This window comes from Podarcis pityusensis (assembly GCF_964106645.2).
Source record: "Podarcis pityusensis genome assembly, chromosome: 6".
In the NCBI taxonomy this organism is placed as follows: Eukaryota; Metazoa; Chordata; class Lepidosauria; order Squamata; family Lacertidae; genus Podarcis; species Podarcis pityusensis.
Genome location: NC_138030.1, coordinates 81526687 through 81546818, shown reverse-complemented (window position 1 = coordinate 81546818; position 20132 = coordinate 81526687). Strand labels below are relative to the sequence as shown.

The following is a 20132-nucleotide window of genomic DNA, read 5'->3' as shown; positions in this document are numbered from 1 at the left end:
CTCCAAGCAGTGCTCACACCGCTGCGGTTCAGAGATTTAAAGCGTTTGGAAGGCAGTACGAACATTTTTTTTTTTAATAATAAAAAAATCCCTGTAAAGTTAGCAATCCCACCACAGTATCTGTTTGCCTTTGTAAAGTCGGGCTATCTTCAAATAAACATTAGGTGCACTAATGATATTTAAAGTTCTTACTTTAAAGGTTCCTTGCCAAAAGATAATGGTAAATTTCTTAAGTGTACATGAAACCAGAATTATGCCTGCAACATAGCATGCTTGTGAGGATTTGTTTTCATATTAAATCAAGTGTTGATGCATGTATCAACTTGCATTTCTGCTTCCAGCATATGTGTTTGGAGTTTGGTATGCACAGAGGACAGAAGCTGCAGTTCTGCACCAAATTTCATTCTGCTGAAACCAGTTTTGAATAAAAATTGCTTTCTTACCTTAAATTTAGAAATTACATTTTAAAGAACTAAGCAGATAGTGAAATGGCAAATTCAAAAAAGCCAAATGGTAACAAAGGGAGTAGTATACGCATAAAAAGCAAAAGGGTTAAAGTTTCTGAAACCAGCCAAAAGATTAGACTCAGGATAGATTTTAGCATTATCCTCACAATCACCAGAGACTGTATCCTTTGGGTAATGGCCATAGTTCAGTAGGAAGGCATCTACTTTGCATGCAAATGGTCTCAGATTAAGCCCTTAGCATAACCAGGTAGGGATGGGTAAGTCTGTTGTCTGAAGTTCTGAAGGGCTGCTACCTGTCAGTGCAGACAACATTCAGTTAGATAGACCAGCAGCCTGATGTAGTATAAGGCAGCATCCTTCCCAGATTGATGAGTTGTCCAGGGTCTACAAAAACAATTGGGAGTTCAAGCAAAACATGGATGACTCAACTTATTTCAGTGTGGTCTTACTCACCCATGGTGGTGTCCTCTGTAAACTGGAACTTGCACAAAGTTCCCAAAAAGAAGGTGGGCTCCAAATGGAAATAAATAGTTTACAAAAGTACTTTGCAGTACTTTGCAGACTACGCAGCAATATTTCATTCTTTAAAGCATAGGGGATCATCTAGGAGGAATATGGTCATGATCCAAAGAACAATTTAGCTGTACTCATGGGGGTTACAGTGGGATCCCCCAGTGGGATTCTAAACATTTTTCAGCCATCATGCCATATCACAAATTGGTTTTGAGAACCCTATCTGTTTCAGAATTAGTTTTCCATTTTCCATGGTGGTGGTGGTGGGTGGGTAGGGAGGGCAGTGTGCTATTTGAAAAATGCAAGCCTAGAGCAGAACTTGTTGTACAGTTCTTTTAGATTCTGATCAGAATTCTCATTTTAAAATTAGATCTTTATTTGTTTGGTGAGTCCTACAAAGTCAGTATTGGTGAATAATAATCTGGTTTCAGAAAGACATGTCAGTTAAATATATAAACAGACTGTAACATTACAGAAACCAGCTTCACTTGCGTTAGGCACACACCCTTCAAAAAACAATTGAGAAACAAATATAATGAAGTTAAGGGCAGTGAAGATCACAAGAAGTTGACGTAACATGTTTTCCATTTAAAAATTAAACAGGGCCTTTCGAAACAAAAAGTAGTTCCTTGAAAATATACTTATTTCTCCTAACCACACACACAAATTAAAAATTAAAAATCACAAAAAAATCCAAGATACATTTTATTTTGTTTCAATTCCACACAGATGGCTGCACTGCAGAGTCCATTCTATGGTGACAAAATGAACCTGTATTCCTTATGTAAAAAGATTGAACAATGTGACTATCCACCTCTTCCATCAGATCACTACTCAGAAGAGGTAAGTAGCACCACTCTCTGTGGTATATTTGAAGTTAGAGGTATGAGTACTTGATGAATATTGAATAGTGCCTTTAAAAAAAAAAGTTTCCAGTTTATACTGGGATCTGGGTATGTTCTTGCACAAGCTTAGCTTATGCATGAGAACATCTTCATGACCTTCTTGTTTGTATTGTGGGCTCAACAGTGTGCCAGTTTTTTTTCCTTGATCCCTGAATATGCTTCCTCAAGAGAATGGTGTGCTTTCAACATTGTGGCAGGTTTGAAGCTGAAATTTTCACATGCAGAAGAGTCGAAGGAGATGGCTGTAAGGCAATACATAATACTTTAGAGTGGTCCTGTCTCCTCCTTCTAATACAAGAGATTAAAATTTGAATGATGCTGTGTAGGAGAAACCACTCACAGTGGATGCAGAAAACCCAAAACCTTAATACCATCTGCTTCGGTTTGCTACAAATGAACAGCAGGATTTTCTTTTATTCACCTGTATGGGAGCATTGGTATTATCTTGTGCTAGCAAGTGTCTTCTGAATTCATCTTCTTTTGGTGTTTTCATGAGAACTAATCACCCTTCTGATAACTTCATGGAGGAATGAGACTCCCCACCAGTTCACCTGCCAACATAGATGTGATCCAAAGGTAATTAGGCATTCTCATGTCATAGCCATGTTTCCCCTGAACCCCATAAAGAATGCTTGTATTCAATATTGTTGGAATAATACCTGCACAGGCTTAGTCCCCATCCATGGATTACCCTAAAGCCATATGGATTACCATAAGGCATAATGTGAGTTTCTCATTCCTGACCAAAACTTTCCTGTCAAGGAAAGTCAAGGAGCTTAATCTCAGAGCTCAGGTCCCTTTACCAAGAGAAGGTGCTGGACATGGAATGGGAACCCTGTATATCCCTTCCATTCTCTATGGCAGAATGTGCATATGTCTTTGTATACCTGTAGAAAACACAGGGTTCCAGTCTGCGATACAGAGGCTTCTCTGCATTCTCAGGAGAGGACCATGCACTGAGAGTCAAGGATTAAGGCCTGTTCCCATAGTGGTGAACTTGTGCTACTGATAATTCATTTTGATTTAGATGGTGAGGATTGCAAAATACTGATTAGCAGCAAAAGCATATGTAAAACACATTCTTGCTAACTAATGCAAGAAGACACAGGAAGAACATACGTTTCTTCAGTATATGAAAAAGTGTGTGTATGCTTGTGTGTGCGTAATTCTTTTATCTTGTAATGAAATATTCTCAAAGTTTGAACTAGGTAAGATAATAGCAGCTGCAAGCCAACAAAGAGGCTACAGTAACTTATTCTAGTTCAATGTACATGAATTAAAGATTATGTTGAAATGCACATAAATGTCCTCTCTGAAATATGTTTTGTAAGTATTAAAGCTTTGCGCTGCTTACAGAATGGGGAGTAACTTGTAATTCAAAACCTTGAATCCTCTTGCTTTCAAGATTTCGATTATTAATAAAAGATTGCAGTCCAGGAATTTTTGGTCTTTTAAACATTCTTTGTCATATATAGGGTGACAATTTGTATTTTTATTATAGTGACAATTGGAACACAGAGCGGTTTGTTTTGTTTTGTTTTTAGAAAGATGATTAGAATTACTTTTTGAGGTGGAGATTTACCACCCATTAATTTGCGAAACCTTTCCTTAATGTAGTCTTCCCAATTAACTCTTTTTTTCCAGTGGCCATTTTTAATTATTACGTTTTTGTGGAATATAAATATGGCACTTCGTATAGGCAACTTCAGAACCGGAGGCCTAGAAATACAGTAGGGTGTGAACAATAATGCAAAATGATAGCAAGAATGTCAGGGGCCGTTCTTTGTTGTGTCATTCATGCTGTCTTCCTTTTTCCACGAAGCGCATGAATATTTCACGTATCTGCATCCTCATCCTCTATTCTTCTTGACTAATTTTCAGACTGTCTGAATTTGCATTTCACATGGTAGCTGATTAGGAGATGCCGAGTGCAGCAGTGAAGCCTCAGCAGGCGGTTGCCATGGTGACCTTCAGCAGGATTTTAATGATGATGCCACTAGTGGTTCGTTGAAGTCGGCCTGCCTGGAGGGCTACTTCACTGCAGCTAAGTGTGAAGTTGGATATATGGATTCTCAGCCAAGGGGCAAATATCAAAGTCCGGCTCTGATAGAAGGTCTTGGTACTGGGAAAGAGAAATAAGATTCCACCCTTTTTTTATTAACTTAGTTTGCATAGTTCCAGGTTAGGAAGGGGTGGGTGGAATCACACACACACACAAAAAAAAAACAACAACAACCATGTTGTATATTTCCCCCATGCACAAAGAGGGAGATTTACATTAACACCCATTAAAAAAAAATCATTTATCCATCCAACAGCACTAAAGAGAGCAAATTGTGCTGTTCCATTAATAAATAATTTCTTAAGAAAAGAAGTGTCCTTCGGAGCAGAAGGAGTTGCTTTGAACCCGTTGTCCCTTAAAAATCATGTGTGGTATAAAACATTTTTTTATGAAATATATTTTAAGATTTTTCCCTCTGCCTCTAATAATATAGTTTTAATTGTGAAAGTCTTGTTTAGAACTGCAGAGGAGGAACTAGGCTAAAGTGTGTCTGCCAGACTGCAGCAGCAGCATCCTAAAGACTTCTCGAAAATTTAGACTTCAAACCCGTTATCCAGGTTGAAAAGTGCTCTTGGTTGAGCTGCTGAGTTCAGGGTTCACTGAACAACGAAATCCGCTTGAATTTTTTATGCGAATAAATTTTATGAAGGAATAAAATTACTTTGCATCAGCTTCTGTCTGCTTTCATAGAAGAACATTTAAAAAAGAAATAAACCCTTTAACCACAGAATAGTACTCTTAAGATCAGTTTCTAAAACAGATATACTTTTTTTCTTTCTTTTTGGCAGTGAAATCATCAGTTGCTTTTGTTTTTTCTGGGTTCTGGATCTGATGTGTGTGCTTGTGTTAATACAAACCCATTTGGTCTACTAGCACCCTTCTTCACATGCCATGACAGTGCGCACTGTTTGCAAACTCAGTTGTGGCAATGTTACCTCCTTCCTTCTCTGAACTCCTTCCTGCCAAAAGTTCGGCTGGTTCCTTAAACCCATCATGCTGACAACTACTTTTTATTTTATTTTATTTTATTTTTGAGTGGTTGGAATGCTCCTAGGCTTTCCATAACACCACAGCTGCTGAATCAAAAGGATGGAGAGGTCTCATTTCAGTATATTGAAGCTTATCCAATTGCCACAAAGGTTTCAAAATCTGCAAATTGCTTTTTGATTTTGTTCGTTCTTTGCTTTCAGTGAATTTATTTGGTGGGGGTGGGACATATTTGGGGGAAAACCCAGTCTTTTCTTACAAATCTGAGCACTAATTTGAAACATCCCTTTTCTACAATCCTAGTAAGACATATTCCAAAGCTAGCTTTGACTGCAACAAATAAATATATAGATACAATGAAAAAACCCTACCCTAGATACTAATGAGAATTCCACTTGCAGAAGAGTCTGCCAGGGTTGCTTTTGGGACCCTTTCCTTTTTATTTTCTCTATCAATGATGATGTGGAAGAATTTGATGGCAGTGAGATTGTTTTACCCAAAGTTTACAGTTCTCTTTTATGTTGTGCTATTCTTATTTTATCCGTTACATTGACCACGTAGCTTTCGCAATGTGGACCTCGGCAGGAGCGTTTAAGTTACTTCAGACAGTGGTTCCTAATTAGCTAATTACTGAGAACCCCTATTTTTCAAAAGCCAAGCCATGAACCCCCTACTTTTGAAAAAAATTGATAGCTATGTTAGTTACAGTAGTTTATTCTGTGATCCGCCCTGAGACGGTATATAAATTTAATTAATTAATAATAAAATAGTAATACCTCTGCAAAGCAGTTTTTGGAACAAAATGTGGGGTAGCCCCTAGTAAGCAAAAGATTTTAGGTATACTAAAAACAGACTTGGGTTGAGCGATATCTGGTTTTCAACATTGTGATATATCGGCAGCTGAACATCATGATATTCTGATATATCACAGTGTCTGAAATTGGAGACTGGGGATGAGGGAAGGAGCAGTGACGGAGATCAGGTGGGTGCGGGGGAAGAGAGGAAGGGGAGTCATCTCCACCCCATGGTTTGAGTGGGGGGGGGTGCATCAAGCCGCCGTCAGCAGGGCAGCCAGTGAAGATGCAAGTCCACTGTGGCTGTTGCGGCTTTCCTGCTGACTGAGAAAATCTGCTCCGCCTCAGTGCCAGGGGAAGGTAGTGCCCGGTATCTTGAAATGAGGGTGATCAGCTGCCCTGTTTTCCCTCAGCATGAGGGAAGGCAACTTAGATCATCATGCGATATCGGCGGTGCCTTGAAATTGCTCTCCCTCGCATGAGGAGCAATATATTTATTGCTAAAGGTAAAGGGACCCCTAACCGTTAGGTCCAGTTGCGGGCGACTCTGGAGTTGCAGCACTCATCTCGCTTTACTGGCCGAGGGAGCCGGTGTTTTGTCCACAGACATCTTCTGGGTCATGTGGCCAGCAGGACTAAGCAGCTTCTGGCGAACCAGAGCAGTGCACAGAAATGCTGTTTACCTTCCTGCCGGAGCAGTACCTATTTATCTACTTGCACTTTGATGTACAGTGGTGCCCCGCAAGACGAATGCCTCGCAAGACGAAAAACTCGCTAGACGAAAGGGTTTTGCGTTTTTTTGAGTCGTTCCGCAAGACGAATTTCCCTATGGGCTTGCTTCGCAAGACGAAACGTCTTGCGAGTTCTTGTGAGTTTGTTTCCTTTTTCTTAAAGCCGCTAAGCCGCTAATAGCCGCTAAGCCGCTAATAGCCGTGCTTCACAAGACGAAGAGACTCGCGGAACGGATTAATTTCGTCTTGCGAGGCACCACTGTACTTTCAAACTGCTAGGTTGGCAGAAGCAGGGACTGAAAAACGGGAGCTCACCCTGTTGCGGGGATTCGAACCGCCAACCTTCTGATCGGATTTCAAAACCAATTTTGCCAATATATTGAAAAACCGCACAGTGCTAAAACAGACCATAAAACCTTTGATATTACCATGCAAAAATGACAAAAAATTAGCTTGGAGGGAGGGAAAGGATGGGGCTGCGGACCCCCTGAATGCGTTCCACGGATACCCAGGGGTCGCCAGACCCCCTAATTGGGAAACATTGCCTTAGGACATTGTTGGAGTTCTGCAAAACAGAGCACTTGGTTGTTAATGCACAGAAGATAAAAGCTGGTTCTCTCATACATGCATTGATGACAAGTGATGACCTGTACGTGTGAATGAGCAATTGCAAATTAACTGCCTCACAGTGGACTTTTGTTTCATTCATTTATACATTTCATTGGAGACCTTCACATGCTCAGCTAAGTGTTGCACAATCAAATGACAGATGGCAAATCTAGTAATTTACCTGCCAACCAGTCAATTGCTAATGATGCTCATGTGTGTCCCTAGAGCAGGGTCCCAAAATGAAACAGACCTACATTTTCCCTCACCACTGTGTGGAACAAGCATTGCTAGTTATCAAAAGCCAAGAGACACCTGTGTGCTTAACAAAAGTACTCTGCATGTTCAGCCTTCCCCTCCCCTTCCATAAAGGAGAAGGAACACGCAGAGCAGGCATTTGTGTGATTAGGCATCCAACTCTGCTCAGGTGAGGTTTAGCTGCATATTGGAGAAACTCCAAGGGGCGGGAGGTGATCTTGCTTGAGCACACAAAACCCGTTAAATCAGACTAAAGGTTTATCTAGTCCAGATTCCTGTTTTCCATAGTGGCCAACCAGCTTATTTATGGTGGATACAAATCCTTTCAAGGAGAGACTTGCAGAAAACCTTTAAAGCTACAATAAATACAGTTAATGTACTATATCAGCTCTTCAAACACTATAAAACACATCAGGATAGAACCAGCAGAAATCATCCATAAAAGGTATTGAGGGCATAATGGAGCTCCCAAGAGAGAGAGATATCCCCAACATCACTCCCCCCCAACCAAATAACAACATTAAGATGGAAGCAACATTAAGATGGAAGTCCACAAGCAACATCCCTTTCCAGATATTGCAGACCAAGAACTGGTACCATACTGGCTATCAGCACATTTTGTGGTAATGCGTTCCATAAATCATTCGCTCTTTAAGGATGCACTTCCTTTCATCCCTTCTGAACGTCCCCCTATTCGATTTCATTAGATGGCACAGAGTTTTAATATTGTAAGAGAGAGGAAAAAAACTTTTACTTCTATGTATGTTTCCTAAACCATGCATGTCATTCTGTCATGCCTTCCCCATTACTTTCCTTTTTTCCCTAACCTAAAAAGGCCCAGACATTGTACCATTTCCTTGAAGGGAAGATGCTTCAGCCCACTCATGTTATTGGTTAAGCATCTCTAGACCTTTTCCAGCTCTGCAGTGTTGCTTTTAGAGATGTGGCAACCAGAACTGTGCACACTATTGTGCAGCAGAAGTATGGCCGTTCCACAGATTTGCATTGGGCTATTGCACTACTGGTAGTTTCCCAGTTGCTTTCTCAATTACTTCTGGCATTGAATTTGCTTTTTTGGCATTGGCTCAGTCTTCAATTCAAAACTTTTTTTCCCTTATGAAGTATGTAGCCAAACACCTGTTAGCTTCAGATCAAGACATTTATCCTATCAAAAACCAAATGATCAGAGCCTTGTAACATTAGCTGCCGTTCTTATGCTTGTACTGGTGAGAATATGAGTAGACAAACTTTCTTATGCCCAGCAATATTCTGTTTTTGTATTGGTTCAAAGTTCAGTGGGCTTCTAATGAAGATACATACACCGTCATGTGAAAGACAACAATCCCATGACTGCAATCACGGAGCAGGAATTCTAACACCCCCCCCCCCAAAACAACTGGATGGGCATGGTTTTCTTAAGAACTTTTGAATTACTATTCTGAATGTCAGGTTGGTTCTTTTCCAGGCAAAGTCTCTAATTTTACTCAGAATCACAATATCATAACTCACAAATCCCTACAGAAGTTGCTCCCCTCCCCATCCTGAGTGGACATAATAGTCTCTCTCTCTCTCTCTCTCTCTCTGTGTGTGTGTGTGTGTGTGTGTAGTACATCTTAGTGATAAAACATATATGTTACGTGCAGAATGTCCTGTAGGTTCCATTCTGTCATGAATGGCAATGTATTCAGTCTTAGACCTTAGAGCGCCACTGTCACTTGGAATAGAAAGTTTGGGGCTAGATGGCCAATTGTCTAACCTGACATGAGGCAGCTTCGTATATTAGTATGCTTAAAAGTTGTGGAGGTGTGTGTGTCAGGGACTGGGCAGATGAGGAATGGTGGAGACCACCTCCCCAGCCTGACCCTTCCAGAGAAGAAGACATTACAACGGGGGTTTGAGGGAGGTCACAGCTCAGAGGAAGATGAGGGGAAATGTTGGGAAATAATGGGAGAGGAGGAGGAGGCTGGCTGCCATGTTACCACTAGAAAGCATTCCAGACCCACCATCTCCCAGAACCTGGCGAGCCTTAAAAGTAGGAGAGCAAAGAGCTCAAAGACAGATGGCCCTAAGCGGCAACCGTCAAGGGGGTGGTGCTGTTGACAAAAGAGGAAGTGGGAGAGAAGGGCCATGGAGATTTACTTGGGACAACACCATTATTCCAAAAGGTTCTACAGTGGTACCTTGGGTTAAGTACTTAATTCGTTCCGGAGGTCCGTTCTTAACCTGAAGCACCACTATAGCTAATGGGGCCTCCTGCTGCCGCTGCGCAGCTGGAGCACGATTTCTGTTCTCATCCTGAAGCAAAGTTCTTAACCTGAGGTACTATTTCTGGGTTAGCGGAGTCTGTAATCTGAAGCGTATGTAACCTGAAGCGTATGTAACCCAAGGTACCACTGTATTCCCAAGCCTCTCTCTGTAAATATTGAATAAAAAGCAGGTGGTAAGGACTTTTCTTATCCGTTTCTGGCAACCTGCCATGGGGTTGGTTCCTCTGCTGCCTGACAAGGGGAAGGTGAAACCAGACCCTTAGTAGCATCTTTTTAAGGAGTAATACGTTAGGTGAATACCTTCTGCTTAGGAATAAGCAATGTTTCTTTCTGCTTTAAATCCAAGTTCTCCGCCATCACAGGCGTTTCCAAACACTGGCTTGCCTGTGTCAGCCTTTTTTTTTTTGGTCCCTTTTTATGACTTGAGGGACACTGAGTCCCCCCCACCCTTGGAGTCTGACAAACCTGTTAAAGTAAAAAGAAATGTGTCCCGCTGCTCCCCACTACCAGGCTAAGCTCCAGGCAAAATACTGTCATTGTGCTAAGTTCACAGAGGAGGTTAAGGAGAATAAGCCGAGCCGAAGGAGACTGCTGCTCAGAGATGCAACAGGAGCCTTCCCAGTCTTAGGTACTGTCCCAGTCTGCCTTTCGTAGAGCATGCTGGTCATCCCATACCAGACTAGAATATATTGCTGTCCTGACATCTCGGCTCAGCCTAATTCACATTAGCATCCCCCAGGTCAGCTGAATGCAATGGATGCTACTAGCTCCATATTAAATAGGGAACCTTCCTGACTTTATGGAAATGGATATTCCTGACAATAGGCAAAGGCATTGCAATCCCGTATTCAGCAAGAAGTCATTGTCTTTCCACACACCTTAGAAAAGAACATTCTGTTTTTTTGTGCTTTTAGGGAAGATGTTTCATGGAAGTAATGTGCATTCGGGCAATAGGATGGGAGCCGTTTTTTTCAGCTTTGACAAATACTTCAGAGTTCATACTTAGAAAGATTTAAGGGGAGTCTGCCTCGATCACTTTCTCTCCTGTAGAGCTCATGGCATCTACCCAAAGTCTCAGTTTCTTCTGCAGTTTAGATGCCAGGTTTGGAGCTTCATCCCCAGCCCAAGTCCGTGTTTAAGATATTCAAAATAGGAGTAAGCAGCGGCTTATTTTTTTCCCTTTCCATGCTTCTTCAGCATAAACCAGCCATCTTGATCAGCAGGAAATAAATACATTCATATACATACATACATACATACATACAGCTTCCCCTTGCAGACTTAGGATATCTAGATTATAGGAAACATTCCTGATATGCATTAATAATTAATAATTATGAATAAATAATTTTACACTTTACCTTTTTTAAAAAAAGGAACTCCTGACACTTTTCAATTTGTCCTACAACATTAATTTTACACATATATATTTCCTCTTCTGCATAGCAGCCTACAAGCAGCAGCCCATCAGTAGATAAAATACCTGTGGCATGCGTGAAATACTACAAAGTTCTTTCAGGATCTGCCCAAAAGGGTTCTCTTTGCGGAGCTGAAACCTTCGTTTCTCAGAAATCTCTTGCCTGCCTGCCATGTAAGCAGTCTGCAAAGCGTTCAGCCATTGACTGCCTCTTGGCTAAGCGTACTAATACACTGCTCTTGTCGGCTGCAATATATTATCAACCCCTTGCATCTTCCTGTGGCAGATCATGTAGCTTTCCTATTGCATCTTGGGTCATCTCCTTCTGGATTTGTGAACTTTGAAGTTAAGCCTCACTTAAACTGAACGCGCACTCTTAATAACAAAGAACATGCATCCCCATAGGACTATTCCTTTATTTTGCAACTCTACATTGAAAATGGAAAGTGGGGCGGGGGGCGGGGGAATTGATTTCATAGAAGTCTGGAGTCCCATTTTAATATATCTGAAATTAAAGTTTTCCCCATGCTAGGCACAAGGTAAAAGAAAAAAAAGAGACTAAGAATGCAATCCTATTCATGCATTGAGTTCAGTGAGACTTACTTGAAGGTAAGTGTGCATAGGATTGCAGCTTCCTTTTCAATGATTTCCATGGTGAGATTAATGTAGAAGTGAATTTGAAGTATCCTACACACATTGACCTTGCAGCAGTACCTTGTGTTTAGTACGTCTTAGTCGGCAACTCTGTACCAACTTACCTGGGAGTAAGCCAGTAACCATGTATAGTATATTAAAAACCATGGGCGCAATTCATCCCCATGCAGGTAGTGGAATCAGATTTATCTGTGTGGGACTGTATTGGTTGTTCAGTATATGTTGCTCATAAAGGAATCCCTCGCTGAGTCCTTCACATGACATGACCAGGTTACATAAGAATCTTGCCAGATGAACTGAAGGGAATATTCAGCTCATAACCACAAAGGGCCACAAAGCTTCAAGGCCTTTGAAGGGTCTTTTCCAACTTGTTTATTCTAAGGCAACAAGTTAGAGTAAATGAGTGGCTCTAACACCTATAACTCAATGAATACCAATGATTATAGTAATGTATACTTTAAACTGGGTTGCCAGGGAGGCTAACCTGTGGCCCTTCAGTGTAATTAGACTACAGCTTCCATGGTTTCTAGTCATTGGCTATGTGGGCTCGGACTGCTGGGAGTTGTTGTCCATCAATATCTGGAGGGTCACAGGGTAGCCACCCCTGTTATATGCATTTTGTTGGCATCTGTCTGTCTCGAGAGACAATGGAGTATAGGAGTGAAGTCAAATCATTGTGTTAGCAACACTGAAGCTTGGGCAGTGTGCTTGGAGGTTCTGGGTGTTGGCTATTTGCAGTTTAGTTGTGCTGCAGAAAGCTTGCTGGGGAGACCACGCATTACAAGGAACTCAAAAATAACTTTAACAAGGTTTTAATAACAAAAACAAAAACTCCCTTTACACTAAATATATCAACAAGCATGACCCAACCACCAACCCATCCCCCACAGTTCTGAGAGAGCTAGGTGCTGCTCTTTATATACTATACCCAATTGTTGACACAGCTTAAATAACACAACTTAGCAGCACCTGCTATACTGTTTCACAGCTGTAAAACTGGGTCACATTATTTGCTCTGGCCCTTAAAGACATACACATCTTGTGGAACAATAATGAACCTTCAAATTTAAAGAGACCATTCAACATTGGGCTGCCCAGACAACAAGACACCCCTCTCAGCCTTGCCAATGTGGTCCAAAAGAAAAAGCAATACATTTGGCACCAGCTTGGCTGCAGAAGTTGCTGGAAAGAAGTGTACAAGGCACCATGCAGTCGTCTTAGGGACTCGCTTCCAGATTTGTTAGGCTTTACTCCTTAGCCTGTTCTTCTCCCAAAGATGTCCCACAGGGTGGCAGAGGTTTAGGATCAGAGTTTTCCTTTTCCTAGATGGGCCACCTTCTCAGGTTAATGAGCCCCACCTCTACCTCTCACTTCCCTCTGTAGCACGTGTAGAAACCGCTGCCTTGACCATTGGACTCACTATTGGTCTCATCTGCTCACCACCAGAGCTTGTATTCACATGTAGGGGAAAGCCCCTAACTCTGAGGGTTTGAGACGCAACAGCTACCCTCACCTGGTTTACCTGGCCAATCAAAGCTGTTTCCCAGGGTGTGGCTACTTGTCACATGCTGACAGCTTATAGGAGCCACATGTTAGAACTGAGTGCAAAGGTGGACAAACTACCCCAGAAGGAGCATGACCAGTGGTACTACCCTTCCCCTACACCCCTGCGTATGCATTAGTGCCACACTATTGTAGTTTTCCAGTACTCCTAATTGAAGTTTGGAGGAGGGAGAGAAGGATGGCCCTAATAACTTTGTCACACAGTGCTTTTTTTCTTTTCTTTTTTTGTTACTCATGTCCATAATATTCTTTTTCCCCCCTAGCTGCGACAATTAGTTAATATGTGCATCAACCCAGATCCAGAGAAGCGACCGGACATCACCTATGTTTATGATGTAGCAAAACGTATGCATGCACATACCGCCACCAGCTAAGAGACTTGGCAGCTTATGAAGAGAAAAGAAAAAACAACAAACCCACCGGAATCATTCAAGTATTGTTGTGCAAAACCTCTTCCACCTTTTCTCCCATTTGTCTGCGTCACCTAAAGTTTAGTTACATGCAATGAGAATGTTTAGCAGTTTTGTCACAGAGTTAATAACCTAAAACGAAGTATTTTTTTTTAAAAAAAAAGTTTTAATGGAAAACATGGAACAGTTCTAAACATGACAGAATAAGAAAATCGGCAATCCTTTCTGACTTCTGAAAGCTGCAATTTCACACATATTTCTACATAAAGAGCAATGATTTTACATGGAAATAATATTTTGTTCTACATATCAGAGTTGCGGTTTTGCATATGAGCACAACAGTGGACTCCTTAAAGGAATACTGTTGAAACTGCTCCTCAGTTGTTTTCAGTAATGTGTGGAAGTGATGAATCAGCACAAATTGGTGAATTTATTGTTCATTAGTGAATATATTGTTCTTTTCCCTAGAGGCAATTAATTAATGAATGGGATTTTATTTTATTTTTTAAAAAAGGAATTTTGCAGTTTACGGTTTTCCTCATCAAGATAAATGTAGATAGAAACCATTTTATTTGCTGTTGAGCTTTGATGCAGCCGCTGAATGTGAAAAAGAATTGGTTTTATTTTATTTTTCCTCAGAAATTGTCCAACACTGAAAAAAGAATAAATCTGGTCAGCTGTTGTTGTTTTTAAAATCCTTGTACAGTACCTTAACCCCAGCTCCTAAAACTTGATATCATGTATTTGTATTATGCTGTGCCTTGCTGCTCCAAGCCTCTGGGCGAACAGAAAAGAGTGGTGTATTTGTACAGGGCCTAGGATTCTGAAAGCATCACTGCCACAATCTGTAGGTCTCAAGATGGCGCTCCACAAAATTAAGCATTTGCAAATCCCTTTTCATTCAGTGGTGGATTTCCAAGCACGTCATATCAGTGACGAAGTGCCTAATCTGGGCTGAATTTATCCAGATAATCTTTCATGCTATATATTGACTTAGTTTTAAAGGCTAGTTCAGCCTTCCCCAGGCTGTTGCCTGCCTAATGTTTTGGAGGACAAGTCCCATCAGCCAACAAGGTAATCCAGGCTGAGACAGATGAAAGGTGTAGTCCAAAATATGCAGATATTACCAGACTGGGGAGGGCTGGGCTAGTTTACACCCAGCAACAATCAGTATAAGGTACATATTATATAAAATGGCCAAATGCTTGGAATGTCCTAAGTATGGCATCTTCTCCTTGTGCTGATGCTCCCAGGGTGAATCAGAGGACTCTTTTCTTTTCCTTTTTACACCACGGCAAACCAGCAACAGGAATGGGTTTTGGCTGCCTAGAGTCAAAGCTTCAAAGGAATAGGCAATCTGTGTGGCAGCCAGTCATTGATATGAATTGTCCGTTACAATGCAGACATCTGCTTCCTAAATAATTTATGTGTCTTAGAAGGGTATTTTGTTCCTCGAAAACGTTCATTTGAGATTTTAAAAAGAGAGTTTTCTTCTTTTCTTTCTTTTTTTGCATTAGCTTATATTCCAAAGCGAAATTCATAATTAATTGAATAAACATTCATGGCCCTGAATGGGGTATTTGTTGTGGAGTGTGGAAGCATTATGTTGTAGCTACAAGTGTTGTTTTACATAGTCCTTTAAAATCCTGACCAGATAGCCTGCAAATCTATGACGTGTCAAAGTGGGTTGCTTAACAGTTACAGGAGTTGACAGGTAGAATTTTAATCCCACTGTGACACATTTATCTCTGAGAACAAGCAAGAAGCCATACAGTATTTTTTGTGTGCACATCAAACCAACAAATTTTACGAATTCACCATGCAGCCATGTGCAGTTAGGCTCATCAGCAGAAAACTATGTATAATAAAGAAAAAATGTAAATGCAACCTGCACTCCTCAGGAGGCAATGCCTAACAGTGAAGCCAGGCATGGCATTTTGGAGAATCTGATATGTGGCAGTCGCCTGACACGGAGCAGAGCCAAAGGCAGGTTTGGCTTCCATAATCAAAACTGCTGCCTTCCACCGTGGGGAGACATGGGTGCAGTGAGTAAGTGGCAACAGTAGCAAGCAGCCACACCACACCATGGCCAGATCTCCTGACTCCTGACCACAAAGCAAAATGGAAAGCTTTACTAAGTCCCTTCATGGGTTCCTGTGCACAGTTGGTGAGGTGCATTTGGCTTGGTGGACACCATTTAGGCAGGCCTAATCCAGAGCTTTTTTAATTGTTCGTCTTCATGCCATTTGAACGTCCACAGCAATAGTGGGATCCACTGTGCACCCAGTCTCCTAGATCGGGGTCCTAACACAACAAGGGTTGGCATGGAGCCATGACTGAGCTAGTTGAAATGATGTCCTGTTGCCTTAACCTACACAATTCAGAAGGTGAATGCAATATGAACACTTCCGTTAGGATGATCCGTAATACTTTTCTTTTTTCACCCTGAATAAGGCTAAAAATAGGTTTGCTAAAAAGAGCATGGGACAAGATAGTAATCTCTCGATCCTCGTTGCCAAGTGCTACTATGCAAAAGTATTCCAGCCTTTCATTGTCTGTTTCACCCCATCTCCCTCCACCTACTTTTAGGTCATTTTAAAGGTCCGATGGAGAAGGACTGCTATGTTTAACATAGTAATATGATTTTCATCAGGTGTTTTGCATGTTTAGTTGGATGTTGCACTGAATTCTGTAGGTCTTACTCCCAAGTAAGTGGCACAAATTGCAGCTTTGTAAATTTCACATGTGTACCTTTATTACAAAACACATGCTTTTGGGAAGCCAAAACCTGCTTCTAGAAGAAAATAGTGTTGGCAATAATTATGAAGCTTGCTAAGCTAATATGCCTACAGAATAAAGGTGTTTAAAAAATAATAACAATAAAAGAAATACTTCCAGTGTTGATAATGTAAGATGCATTCTGTCGAAGGACCAATTAAGTTGATTTCAGAAGCCAGCAAAAAGAACGTTTCTGGTGAGATGCTTGGTAAGCTTATGTCATATTAAGAAGGTCGGGCTGGGCACCGATGCCATTCAGGCACTCTACAATGGCAAAACGATTTGCTACGCCACACAAATTCAATGTAATGAAGATAGCTCTGCCAATAGATCACTTGAGCAGCCTGTTCATAATCTCTTCTGCTTGCCAGGGCTTCTAGGACTTGGAAGCAACCAAAGGGTAAATATGAGAATCCCGCTTAACAAGTTGCAGTAAAAGCTAGGGAAGAAAAAGACCTATTCCTAAGTCCCTAGAAGCGGCATGCCTTCTCTTGCACTGTTCTGGTAACACTGGAAGGATGACATTATATATTTCAGGTTGGCAAGGTGGAAACTTCCCATGTTGGTATCGCCAGCCACAAGCAGAAGCATGTCTTCCTTTAAATGGTACTGGAGCAGTCAAAACTGATGAACAAGCTACAGTTCACACTTTGGTTTTCCCTCCATCTGTGCAATATCTCATCTTGCTCTCATTAGCTCCCTTCATAGTTGATAGTGGAAAGGAGATGAAGTTATGTGACTTCGCTTCTACAAAACCTGGTGCTTGTTAATGTGTGTAGAAGATAGTGGCAGGGTGGATGGATGGCTTGGCAGTCTGCCGAATCATCTTACCCTGTTTGCCTGGTTCCTTGCCAGGTATCAGAAAGTGGAAGGGTTGAGGAAAAGAGTAGAAAGAAAGCTAGCCGCAGTCAGTATAGGTTCAGGTGCAGCAGAGGTGGAATTATTTTCACTGGAACTTCATTCTATCCAAGCTCAATTCTAATCAAAGGCCAGTCTACGCTTCCTGATAAGAGTAAAATAGAACTTACTCAGTGTCACCTAGGGCTAATCTTTCTGACAGTGTATACTTATATATAACAAGTTAATAAATGCCTTAACTTTATCTTCAGCACTCATGGAAAATAGACATTTGTGTAGATGACTCTTTTGAAATGAATGTATTAATCAATAACCAAAACATGTATAATTTTCTGCTGCCTTATACTCAGTTGTACTGTAATATTCCAAATAATATTTGTTGTGCTTTCTGCACCCACTCTCTGCACAAGGAATTGTACTCTTTGTTTGGAAATCTATGTTGTACAATATCTTAATATAAAAAGGCTACACAAATTAAATAAATTGGAAAGTGAAACAACTTTGATGTCCTTTTTTTGCCCTTCAAGGTTTATTTACAAGAATGTGCAAGGTGATGTGTTTACTGAAAATGTTATTGGGAACTGAATTTGACTTAAGATGGCAGATCCAAGCAACATAAATATTTGAGTACTCGGAACCATCTTCTGTAACCCCCTTAAAATGACCGCTAATTCCAAAAACAACAGTTCTTTTCAAACATTTGCAGACAGGTAAGTGCTCCGTGGGCTCAAAGGATGCTTGCAAAGGAGGATGTTCATAGGTCCGTCCCACCCAGCTTTCCCTCCAGTGCAGTCTGTCAGACATCTTTGCAAGTTTCCCAATGGAACAATGTCTTTGCACATTGCAGATGTGCAGCAAAACATACATACAGCAGGGGTACAGCCTGCCACTGAAGCCTGTGAATACTGAACATGTGTTTGAAAAAAAACTACAGTGGTACCTCGGGTTAAGTACTTAATTCGTTCCAGAGGTCCGTTCTTAACCTGAAATTGTTCTTAACCTGAAGCACCACTTTAGCTAATGGGGCCTCCTGCTGCTGCCGCGCTGCCAGAGCACGATTTCTGTTCTTATCCTGAAGCAAAGTTCTTAACCTGAAGCACTATTTCTGGGTTAGCGGAGTCTGTAACCTGAAGCGTATGTAACCCGAGGTACCACTGTACATGCAGGGATTGCAGAACAGCATCTATAGAGGCCACAGCAACTTCTCTGCCATTTGCAACGTGGCTTCTGGACAAGTTCCTCACCACCACCTGCATAATTAAACTTGTGTGCACTTGTGTCTTCTTGGCATAAGGTGGGAGTGTAGTCTGAGGTAATCCTTCATAGTTGTGTTTTTTAAGTTACATCTGAAAAAACTGGGTCAAAAGTGATCCTGTGTTTTGCATCAACGTTCCATTTGTAAATGGCCAGGTCTCAAGTTACAAGGAGACATATCTTTTATGAATTAAAGGTAAAGGAACCCCTGACCATTAGGTCCAGTCGTGGCCGACTCTGGGGTTGCGGTGCTCATCTCGCTTTATTGGCCGAGGGAGCCGGCGTACAGCTTCTGGGTCATGTGGCCAGCATGACTAAGCCGCTTCTGGTGAACCAGAGCAGTACACGGAAACGCCGTTTACCTTCCCGCCATAGCGGTACCTGTTTATCTATTTGCACTTTGACGTGCCTTCGAACTGCTAGGTGGGCAGGAGCAGGGACCAAGCAACAGGAGCTCACCCCGTCGCGGGGATTCGAACTGCCAACCTTCTGATTGGCAAGTCCTAGGCTCTGTGGTTTAACCCACAGTGCCACCCGCGTCCTTTTTTATGAATTACAGCGTTTCAAATAGATACACAAACATCCACAACCGCAATTCATTGTCTTCTTCAGAAAAGGCGCTGTATTGAATGCTGCTAATAAAACTCCACTCCGTGAGATGCTACTGTGCTGTAATGGTCACTACATCAACCTACTCAAAGCCCAGGAGGTGAAGATGGGAGTGATTCAGACCACCAGTTTCCTTGCCATGATATTTTGTAGTATGTGATGGGATCAGAAAGAGAAGGTAGCACTACCCTCTGACAAATTAGATTGGAGGTCCACCTAGCTCAGTACTCTGCCTCCAGCAGTGATCAACCAGATAAGTCAGGGAAGGTCATGAGCAGAGCAAAATAGAAATATCCACCCTGTGCATGCATGAAAGTGGTGATGAAGCTGAGTGTCTATTCGAAAATGTGTTAACCGTGGCCCTATTATAGTTGACACAATGGCTCCACAAGGATGCTACCTTGACAGCTGCAAAAAAAAACAACCCCAAAAAAGCACCATATCTTTTTTTTTTGTTTTCCAAGGAAAGTGCATTTTCTCTTTCTCAGCTATTTTTTTGTTTTTGTGTTCACAGCTCCGCGTGCACTTTTTTCCCTGGCATCCCACTATTTCCCATCTTTCAGCACAGCTGCCAGTTTCCCTTGGATGACTGTCTTGGTGAACACAACCAATCCATCCTCTTCCCATTCGCAGTCTTGTCACCCTTTGACAACATGCTATCTTTTTCTTCCTTTGAGGAACTGTAGTCCTGGCATGGTCTTTCATTCTTTGCTCTTCTAGAGTAAAACACCAAGTTTTTCGTTTCTTTGTTTTTTTACCCCCCCCTCCCCGCTTCCATTCCAGCATCATGTTGATATTACTTTTAGTAGTTTTCTTCCTCTTGCCTCTTTTCCTTTCATTTTCTTCATTTCTAGATATATTCCAAGAATGCATGCAGCATGACATTTTCGGTACCTTTAAGACGAAGAGGATAACTGGTTGATCTTTTAAGAACCATCCTGATCTGCCCAGCACCGGAGACTGAAAGATGGGAGACCATGCACCTAAGACTTGTACACC

General features: G+C 41.5%; 1 protein-coding gene across 5 annotated transcripts in view; it reads left to right on the top strand.

Annotated features, from left to right (window-relative positions):
* The window catches only part of NEK7 (NIMA related kinase 7), an 86242-nt gene extending 68473 nt beyond the window's left edge, over positions 1-17769 (top strand). For 4 of the 5 annotated variants that reach the window (XM_081010800.1, XM_081010798.1, XM_081010797.1 and 1 more), the window contains 2 exons: positions 1710-1823; positions 13488-17769. In XM_081010800.1, the coding sequence (XP_080866926.1) occupies positions 1710-1823; positions 13488-13598 (225 nt within the window). In that variant the 3' untranslated portion in view covers positions 13599-17769. Of the gene's footprint in view, positions 1-1709; positions 1824-3766; positions 7274-13487 lie in introns of those variants that run through there. The other variant, XM_081010801.1, reaches the window with a different exon arrangement.
* The last annotated feature ends 2363 nt before the right edge of the window (positions 17770-20132 follow it).